This window comes from Cydia strobilella, chromosome 24, assembly GCF_947568885.1.
Source record: "Cydia strobilella chromosome 24, ilCydStro3.1, whole genome shotgun sequence".
Classification (NCBI taxonomy): Eukaryota; Metazoa; Arthropoda; class Insecta; order Lepidoptera; family Tortricidae; genus Cydia; species Cydia strobilella.
In genome coordinates this window covers 7,272,369-7,283,746 of record NC_086064.1, presented here as the reverse complement: position 1 = coordinate 7,283,746, position 11,378 = coordinate 7,272,369, and the positions used below count along the sequence as shown (strand labels likewise).

The 11,378-nt window shown below is 36.2% G+C and overlaps 1 protein-coding gene across 1 annotated transcript; it reads right to left on the bottom strand.

Annotated features, from left to right (window-relative positions):
* Window positions 1-787: 787 nt before the first annotated feature.
* LOC134751968 (uncharacterized) lies at window positions 788-7,177 on the bottom strand. The gene has a single exon (XM_063687485.1). It carries the CDS (start codon window positions 7,133-7,135, stop codon window positions 1,481-1,483), a length of 5,655 nt encoding a protein of 1,884 aa, XP_063543555.1. The 5' UTR covers window positions 7,136-7,177; the 3' UTR covers window positions 788-1,480.
* Between the last annotated feature and the right edge of the window lie 4,201 nt (window positions 7,178-11,378).

Below are 11,378 nucleotides of genomic sequence, written 5' to 3'. Positions count from 1 at the left end.
AACAAAACTGAGGGCCTACCGCGAACCACGTTCGACTTGTTGCCTCTCTGTCGCACTTGTAAATTCGTATGTAAGTGTGACAGGGAGGCAACACGTCGAACGTGGTTCGCGGTAGGCCCTCTGATGTATGGAGTGAGCACTCTATGTCTACTTAATTCTCTTTGGTGTGGGAATCGAAAATTTCCGTTAATTAAAAAAAAAAGTCCGAAAACTTGCCTATCATTTTTGAAAGTCTTCCCAACTTGCATCTTAGCTTACCTATAATTGCATGGATACATTCTGCTTTCATTTGTTGCAGATCGGCGCTGTTATTACTACTACCCCCTGCTGCTGCAGCACTGCCGTGCCAGACGTATCTCTGCTATCTTTAAGATAATGCCTCATAGTAAAGTTATTAATGCGGCACAAATCCTAATATTAATTAAATTAATATCAGGATTTGTGCCGCATCAAAAACGTTACCCGCTAACTTTGTCTGTAAGCTGTCAAGTCTCAGTCAATTTGTTCTCGAATAATCCTTGGGAGTGTACTACCAAAATGCAAAGATAGATTTATATCCTCTTTGCTAAATGCTTTCTTGAGCTGGTCGCGGAGGTGAAGTCGGTGTCTAAACTAACATATAACGAAGGCACTAGGCCGGAATGTATGAATAACGGCACGAAAACATGCACCAGACGTACCTATCTCTTCCCACGGAGTTATCAATCACACGCTTAGGTTATGAACGTTGAGGCAAATGGGGGAATGAGGATACGTAGGGTATAAATAAGTACACAGTTTTAAAAACTTGCCAAATATTTTTTGCCGTGATTACAGGGTTTTTCATTAAGTTACCTATTTTATGAATTTCTTCCATTGCAAAAATAGGTAGTTGTGTCTGGCCTGAAGGCCCTGAAGCTATCCCGCGTATCCTTTATTAGTCATTTAACAGTAGCTTACACTCATCGCAAGCGCAACGGAGTTCCGGGATACTCGTTCATTCTGATAGAGGCGAGGCCCTACTTACTTTCGATTTTGGGGGTAGGCCATGATTCCTTTCACCTCAGATACCTATTCCACTCGATATCTCGTTTGCCGTTAGCATTTTAAACTGTTCAATCCTGCGAGCGATGATCAAGTAACGAAATAAAGTAATTTTAAGCTGATGTTGGTTTTTTTTTCAAAAAAAACCACTTGGAAACACAATACCTACATATTTATAGGGAGCGTGCATAAATTTTCTGTAGGCGACAGCAGAGGAGCCCCCTGTTTATTGGCGCGAAGTGTAAATGTCAAGTTTAAGCTTCCAATGTAGCTCACAAGATGGCAGAACTGTGTCTTTACGGAAGTTTTGTTATTAAAACGTTATCATGCTAAATTTTGGCTACTTAACTATCAGAAGCGTTAAAAAATAGCGTCACGTACCTAACACTTATCTGGAATCGCCATTATAAAAACTCCAACCAACTCGCACAATGCGACTGCTGATATAGAGACTAGACTACCTGTTTTTTCTCCGCTCGCTTAATCTTGCAGTCTTTATGATTTTAGTAGATTGTTTTCTTCTGGTAATCTGAGTTTTTGGGACTAATGGTAATTTTAACTGCACCATTTTCCCGTTGTCCCCGTCTACAATAGACGCGCCGACAAGACGGACCATCTCTTGTGCGTTTCTTATAATTTTATTATGCTTTACTGCATCAGAAAGAGTATCCAGCTCACATTGAAAGTTATTTAGGATCAAAACACACGCTATTACATGGCATACCATTTTTCCTTTCATATCTGGTGAGCTGATTCTTAGGATATACTTTCTGTTATTACCACCACTTTTATATTCAGAAAATTCTGTAAATCCTTTCATTATTATATTATTCAGTGTCTTAGAAATGTGGCATATTTTAAAGTCATTTTTCCTGATTTGCAAGCTCGGGACATGTATGAATTTTATCAGTTCACTCGCATAAACTGCTAGCACTGTGAACTGCAGGGAGAGCGACTTGTCTTCGATGATGGACTGTATATATGGGTGTAGATCCTCAATATAATTACTCTTTTCCAACTCACAGTAAATCTTCTTGTATTTACTTTTAGAGAAAATTTTGTCCATTAGATATACATTTTCAAGTTCAGTTGCTTCTCTGTTAATAGGCGGTACGTAGAAATCGTCTGGGTCAACTATGTCATATTTAGACAAGTCAATTTTACGATCCAAAGGTTTTAAGGGGAGTTGAGTTGGGGCGGATGGTAATTGTAACTTCACTATAGTTCCACCGTCCCTATTTTCAATGATCGCTCCAACAAGGCGTACAGACTCCAGCATAAATCTAAATCCACATGTTTTCTTTAATGCGTCATTGAGAAGGTCCAGCTTAAAATGAAAGTTATTTAAAATCAACATACATATCATTATATGACACACAGACTTCATTTTCATGTTTGCCGACTTGATCCTTACATTTACTTTGTATTTTTTATTATTCTGATATTTAACAAGTTCTGTAAATCCTTTTATTAAGATATCATTCAATGTCTTGGAATAGGGGCATATTCTGTAGTTAGCTTTCTTGATTTCTCTCGCGAGAGAATGTACGTATTTTATAAGCGAACTTGCACACATGGCCAGCACTGTTAACTCGGAAGACAATGACTTCTTTTTCACAAAGGACTTTATGCACGGATGTAAATCTTCTTTGTAATTATTATCTTTTAACTCACGCTCAATTTTCTTATATGTATTTTTAGACAAAAACTTTTCTAAAGGATATACATCTTGAAGTTTGGTTGCCTTTCGGTTAATAGGCGGTAAATAAACGTCGTCAGCGTCCTTCATATTTTCATTATCGGATTGATCTCTTTGATCAACATCAACATTCTCAGTCTCAGGTTCTACACTTCCTTTCTCAACATTATGTTGCAGAGGGTCAATTTTAGAAGCTCCACTCATGTTATTCTGTGTATTTAGTAAATCGTAGTCTGGATCTATCACATTTTCATCAGATATTGTTAGGTCTTGATCGACAGTAAGACGTGTCGAAGTTTTATTTATAATGTCCTCCTTCTTTGGTACTAATGGTAATTTTAACTCTACCAGTGATCCCTTGTCTCCATTAACAATCACCGCTCCAACAAGACTCACCACCTTTTCCACGTGTTTCGTTTTATATGTTTTCTTTATTTCGTTACAGAATTTTTTTAGCCTGAATTGAAAGTTATTTAATATTAACAAACATACAATTATGTGACATACCATTTTATCTTTCATGTCCTGTGCCTTGTTTTCAACCATTTTAGTTTCACCAATAAATCTTTTTTTGCAGATATCATCTAATTTATTGGAAAGGTGGGTTATTCTAAAGTATGGGTTCCTGAAATTTTTATAAACTTTTAAGAAATTTAAAAGTTCATTTGCGTATGCAGCTAGCACCGTTAATTGTAAAGAAAGAGTCTTGTTTTCGATAAAAGACTGTATATATGGGAGTAAATTATCTTTGTAATTATTCAGCTGTAACTCATTATGAATTGTATCATACTCATCTTTAGATAAAATCTCATCTACAGGATATACATCTTCAAGTTTAGTTGCTTCTCTGTCAATAGTTGGTAGATAGAAATCATCCGGGTCAATTCCTTCCTTCCGCTTCAAGTCCATTCTAATTATTTGAGCATTTTTTTTTCTCCGTATAGTCTCCCGAGTCTTTGGAACTAGGGGCAATTTTAACTTTACCATTGTTCCATCGTCCCCAATTTCAATTGTAGCTGCAACAAAACTGACCAACTTTCGTAAGGGTTCTTGTATTTGTTCCCTTTTTATCTCATCCAAAAAAGAATCCACCTTAAATTGAAAGTTATTTAAGATCAACGTACAAACTATTATGTGACACACAACTTTTCTTCTCATTGCTCGTGACCTTGAGATTTCTGAAAAATTCCGCCCTTTATAATGAAGATGTTCTATAAACCGTTCAAATAAGATTGCATTTAATGTCTTAGAATGGTGGCAAATTTTGTAGTTCACGTTTCTGATTTCGCTAAGGCTGGCATGTAAGAATTTTATAAGTACACTTGCATATACAGCTAGCACTGTAAACTCTAAAGACAATGTCTTGTCTTCCACAAATTGCTGTATGTACGGATGTAAATCACCCAAATAATTGTTTTCCGCTAGCTCAAAAAAAATCTGGAAATACTCATCTTCGGAGAAAATGTCCTTTATAACATATACATCTTCAAGATTGGTTGCTTCTCTGTTAAGAAACGGTACATAGAACTCATCTGGGTCGATTTCATAGACGTCTTTGTGCTGCACAAAGTTCTTTTCAATTTTATGGGGCTTAGGTTTTCTTATAGGGGCCTGAGGTTTTGGAACTAACGGTAATTTTAACTGCACTGTCATTTCACTGTCTTCGTTTATAATTGATGCTCCGATTAGAGCTATCATTTTCCTCATATGGTTATAATTACCCTTTATTGATTTAAAGAGAGGCATCAGCTTAAAGCTAAACTTACTTAAGATTAAAGTAAATACAATTATATGACATACAATTTTATCTTTCATGTCTTGCAACCTCGTACGTTTATACATAACAAGTTTTGTAAAACGGTTCATAATGATATTATTTAATGTCTTAGAACGGTGGCATAATATAAAGTCATCTTTCATGATTTCTCCTTTGCCAACATGTAAGAATTTTAAAAGTTCACTTGTATATAGAGCTAGCACTGTTGATTGTAAGGACAGAGTCTCGTTTTCTATGAAGGGCAGTACGTACGGGTGTAAATCAGCTGTGTAATTATTCTCCATGAACTCACAGTAGATCTGTTCATATTCATCTTTGGATAAAATCTTCTCTACAATATATACATGTTCAACTTGAGCTGCATCTCTGTTAATAGATGGCAAATAGAAGTCATCCGAGTCAGGTTCGCCATTTATAGACAGATCATTGTTGACCATATCATTGGCAGTTACTGTTTCTATCTGTTCCGTAACAGTTTCATCTTGAACTTTTGATACCAACTGTTTAATGCGATCTTTACTAACTTTTAATCTTTTTTCTTCTTTCAGCTGCTTGCGTGAGTCTGTATCTTCAGTGGTGGATTTATCAGAGGTGGAATATGGTTTATTGACCAATGGTAGCCTTAGTAGCACCTGTCTTCCAATTTCACTTGTAACTACTGATGCCCCAGTAAAGTGGACTAGCTCCTTAATATTGAATCTCTTTGGTATACCCATTGCAGTACATAGAGGTTCAAGATAAAATCTATAATTGTTTAATATCAACATGAACACCATTATATGACATATAATCTTCTCCCGAACACTTTCTGGTCTCACAGCTAGTTTTGTAAACTTTTTTATTAGTATATCATTCAATGTTTTAGAATGCTGACATATTTTAAATTTACTCTTTCTGACTTGTTCTTTGCTAGCATGTAAGTATTCAATAAGATAGCTGGCGTAGACAGCGAGTACCGTTAATTGTGGTGATAGATGCCTGACTTTCATGTAAGACTTTATATAAGGATGCAAATGAGTCGCATAGTTATTTTCCTCTAGTTCCTGTAAAATCTTTTCATATTCATCTTTGGACAAAATCTTCTCTATGTGATAAACATCTTCAGCTTTGGTAGCTCCTCTGTTAATAGGTGGTATATGGAACTCTTCGGAGTAATTCTCTTCTAACGCTGTAAGATTCTGTTGGTCTATAACCCCCCTATCTGTCTGTTCTGATTCAGTTTCAAGATTAATTCTAAGTTTCTTTTGCTTTTCTAATTGTTTCTTCTCAAATTCTAAATTCTTATCTTTAGTTTTTTCTACATGTCCAACTTGAGCTGCATCTCTGTTTATAGATGGCAAATAGAAGTCATCCGAGTAAGGTTTGCCATTTATAGACTGATCATTGTTGACCGTATCATTGGCAGTCACAATTTTATTCTTTTCCGTAACAGTTTCATCTTGAACTTTTGACACCAACTGTTTCACGAGATCTTTACTAATTTTTAATCTTTTTTCTTCTTTTAGCTGCTTCCGTGAGTCTGTATCTTCACATACGGTTGATTTATCAGAGGTAGAATGTGGTTTTCTGACCAATGGTAGCCTTAGTAGCACCTGTCTTCCAATTTCACTTGTAACTACTGATGCTCCAGTGAAGTGGACTAGCTGTTCAATACTGAATCTTTTTGGTATACCCATTGCAGTACATAGAGGTTCAAGATAAAATCTATAATTATTTAATATCAACATGAACACCATTATATGACATATAATCTTCTCCCGAACACTTTCTGGTCTAATCGCAGCTAGTTCTGTAAACTTTTTCATTAGTATATCATTCAATGTTTTTGAATGCTGACATATTTTAATTTTACTCATTCCGATTGGTTCTTTGCTAGCATGTAAGTATTTAATGAGATAACTGGTGTAGACAGCAAGTACCGTTAATTGTGGTGATAGATGCCTGACGTTCATGTAGGACTTTATATAAGGATGCAAATGAGTCGCATAGTTATTTTCCTGCAGTTCCTGTAAAATCTTTTCATATTCTTCTTTGGACAAAATCTTCTCTATCTGATAAACATCTTCAACTTTGGTAGCTCCTCTGTAAATAGGCGGTATGTGGAATTCTTCGGAGTAATGCTCTTTTAACGCTGTAAGATCTTGTTGGTCCATAATCCCCATATCTGTCTGTTCTGATTCAGTTTCAAGATTAATTTTAAATTTATTTTGCTGTTCTAAATCTTTAGTTATTTCTCTATCTATAGGCGGAATCATTAGAACATTATTTGATATATTCTGTGTCTTAGTTTTCTTTGATCCCATCTTACTATGCGCTTTCGCTTCGTAATGATGTTCTAAATCGTCTGAGTAAGTTTCGGTGACCGGTTTCAAGTCGGCGCTGCCTACCTCTATTAGACGAACATTACCGGATATCCTGTCTCTGGCCAGTATCAAGGTTATGTCAGAGTCTTCCTTTTCCTCTTTGCCGGCGTAGACGAGCTCAGGAGTCTCCATTACTATCGTTCTAGGTCTAGACTCATTCTTATCTTGTAACACGATACACTGTCTTCCACTGTCACAGTTATTTTGGAAATATAATAAGATGGGATAAATCGGCCCTTTAGTGCAGACCGAGTGCACTGTGAGCTCCGACATAGCGTCATTGATATGAAAATGAAAAGGTTAAGTACGAAGATTCTCACGCGCGAATTAATTTAAGGTTAGACACAATAAACATACAGTTTGTACTGTCACTACTGTCAGTCATGTCATGTCAGTGTCACTATGCTTTAGAAAGTAGGATCCTATAGAAGTGACCTGCCGCGTGCGCCCGTGAGGGACAGAACATACGCAATGCGACGACGATTGATCGAGTAGATTTGTAGTGTAGCATAGACATAGTATATAGAAGTAGTAGACATGAAACCGAGCGACCAGGGGTAAGAGAAAGACATATTCATATATTTGGACAGGGGGGTGTCACTGCGCAGTTTAGGTATATTTGGCCGGCGCACCGCCCGGGACGGTGTATGGCAGTGGGCTGCCGCTCGGCTCGCACGATAGTCGTATCACGTGGCGCTCGCGCAAAATTGTAAATACGCAATGGCTTCGAAACCTAAATCGCGATCTAATCTGTATAAAAGATAATGTTCTGTTTACGTATGTCTGAATAAACGGAAGAACAAGGAAGCAGAAAAAACTTTTTTTTTAAATTCCGGGCTATATTGACCGACATATTTTTAAAGGAATAAGTACTTCTGTGGCATACCTACTTCCGTGAGAATCAGACATACTATCTCCGGCTAAAAATTGTATGTTTACAGAATCAACGTTTGTAATTCCTACATATTTATCTTAAAAATAATAAATCAGTAGGTATAGGTACAAAAACTTGTCAAGTGACAACCCCGTGCCGACACTCGCAGCTCGGTCATAAAACTGCGGCGTGCAAAGAAGATTGACGGTTCGTATGCGGTTATAAGTTTCAATTTTGCTTGCAGGCGGCGAGTGTAGGTATAATTTTATACCTAAATCTGGCTTTTGTGAACGAGTGAATTTTCTGTACGGTAGTACTATTAGTTATTCTGTGATTTGGATAGACATAGTATAGTAGTTATAGACATGAAACCGAGGGACCAGGGGTAAGGGAAAGACATACTCATGTATTAACAGGTTAATGTATGGCAGCATAATCCTTTTTCTCTTTCACTCTTATAAATTCCGGTATTTCGCCATCGCCTCCTACCTATGCTGCACAAAATGTAGTCCCGTGTAACGTAAAAGCACGATTGCATGCTTTATTTGTTAAAAAATTGTTAAAAATTGTTTTGTTTGTAACACTAGTGCTGCTCTTGGTAACTATCGACAACTAGGTATTTTTGTATTTACAGACAGTGGGTGAAACGGCTTCACTTTTAGCAGATTCTGTTCAGCATTTCCAGCCGATGAGCAGACAAGAAAGGGCGACAAATATAACCTGCGAGAGTGGCACAAAAATTATATTATGTTTTCTGTTTTACTATTACGCAATGAATGTAGAAGACAAAAAGACTCATTTTCTCTGGAGAAGATAACACTGCCAATTTATTAAAAAACGTCCGAGCAAGGTGGCAAAGCAAAATAGGCTTTGTAATGTTTGTAATTTTTCTAAATAAAACAGACTGCAAGGTTACTTGTTTTATTTTTTATCGATAAAAATGATAACTTATTATGTATCGCCCCAGAGGTACCACGGAAAATTTATCGATAAATGCTGGGAATGCGTGCGTACAGCACTATTCGTTTTGCTATGTTGGCACTCACGTTGCTTGACCTTGACTCAATAGGGTATTTGACAACATTAAAAATATATAACGAATTGCTGTCATCCTGAAAGATAATAAACTAATAAAGTATATTTGAATGTAAATTATGTTTATTTTTTGGAAAATAAACGAAAGAAAATTTAATATTTTTTGAAATTTCATGAGGGACGTGAACGCTCTGTGGTTGGTCAACGCTCGGATGACGTCACACGCGGGTAAACATTCTTGATTGTCTTGAGTGTTTTAACTGTTTTATTTGTATTTAGTTAATTTTAGTTATTGTTCCACAGTTTTCAGATATATTCCGATTTATCCGTATATCTAGTGGCACAATATTCATAAGAATATTAAGAATCTCAAAATGGAGCGGAAATATGTGAAAGCTGATAGCGGCAACCTACCAGACATAGCGTTGATGGTTGCACTTTTCTTTAAAGATAATCCGGATTACTATGCTGCGGAACTTAGAAATGTAAAAACAGTTGTGTGAGTATACGTAGAAATTGTTTATTTATGAACATTTCGATTTCGATGATACGAATACGACGACGATATATAAAGTTATGTTATGAGGTTATGTAGTAATACATTAAATACCTAGATCTTGTTTCGTTAAATACAACAAAATCCGCTGCTTTAATTACCATATTTATTTACAGTTAAATATTACATCGAAGTGGTCTTCACACATAAAAACATTTGTATGCGCTAAAATGCTCTTTGGGTCTCTTCGCGCTAGTTTTAACCACATTTTTCTTTTTTTGGGATTCGTTGGAATGGAAACAAACGATTTGTCTGGATTTTTTATAGTCGTACTTGAACATTGCGACACTATACACCATTTATATACCATTTTACAGTGAAATAATGAACTCAATGCACATAAACCATAAGATTAACTAAGTTCATTGACTGAGTTTACTTGTGAGTGACATCACACGTGTCACGTGATTAGCCCCTTCAAAATAAATAAACTTTAACATTGTTTATCTTATATTTAATACAGGAAATATCACGGAAATATCAATGTAGTGTAATTATTAAGCCATGAACAATAAATTAAAACCATTTTCAAAAATTTGTCAAATAGCCTATTTTGACGTTTGACGTGTGTCATATTGTGCGTGTGTCAGTAGACCTATAGTAAATTGATTCCATTGGCCAGTAAGGAAGTCCCGTCTCTTAAAACGTAGTGGTTATATACTCTTTGGGGTTGGGGAGACCGAGCGTGTAAAGTCCCTCCACACTCATGCGCGAATCACGGCGCGATTCGCGCATGAGTGTGGAGGGGCCTTAACATTTTGCGTAGGTACTTTGACGTCACGAGCGTAATTTAGTGATGAGAAACAAAAGCCGCGCGAAACGATTCAAAAGCATCGATTCACAGATCGATTAGAACACGGCATCGATTCTAAAATATCGATAAGAACCGACAGAAGAAATGATAATTATTTTCGACAGAGGAAATGATAATTCATGTTGACGATTCAACGGAGCCACGACGTTCTATTGCCAAAATAGTGTTTAGTTTTAAGTTTATGAAATTTATATGTATGTTAGTCTATAAGGTATATGTAATATAGGCCTTGTTGCCTGAATTATATAGCTGCATAATAATATAAGAACGTATATATCATTTCGTCTGTTTTCAAAATCGATTTTAATAATCGAGTAAGAAAATCGCAGTGTACAGCACTATTCTTACTTTTGACAGAAAAAATGAGAAATCGCCCTTGAACGTGACTCGACAGTGCTCGACAGTTTGAATAGGTTATTTTTAGATCGCTGGTTTTGAACGCACGCCAAGTCTGGCTCGTCAAATTTAAGCCGCAATGGAAAGCTAGCGTTGGCACACAATCGCCCGCTACTGTTTTGATGAAAATAATAAAATAAATAGTTTTTTAATCAATAACAGATATTTAAGGACAAATTGTAACTATTTTGTAACCACTGTAAATTCAGTGCTATCTATCGACAAACTTTAAAACTAAAAATGAAGATTTATGAAAATGCGATATAATGTATTTAAATATGGATAAATGATTTTTTTATTTGCATTAATTATTTTTATATGATTTTGACCCATGTTCTTTCACTGATATGCGTTTAACCGTCAACGCCCTCTATACGAGAGTAGGCCAAAGGTAGTGGCGCCATCTGTTCGAGAATCAAATTTTCTTGATTTTAGAGGCACGTTTTTTCCTTAGACTGTATCCATCTATTACGGAGTTATATCTATCTTTGTTAGTACAGTCACCATCAGATATATCGGAGCGGCCAAGACGCTCACAAATATCTGAACACGCCTCTATTGTCAGGGCGTCAGAGTGCGTGTTCAGATATTTTTGAGCACCTCGGCCGCTCCGATATATCTGATGGCGACTGTACTTAAGGCTTTGTATTATTTATTCTTTAGACAATAGTACACTCTATTTTCTATTTGCCAAAGGTAAAATGCAAATCGACCGGCTAATACTAAACGTCACCGTCCATTAACCATTTGTACACGAACCGATCGAAGGTAATTTATATTTTATGTTGTATAATCACTCGTAACACAATTTAATATAAAATTCAGCGCGGTTTCTATTCAT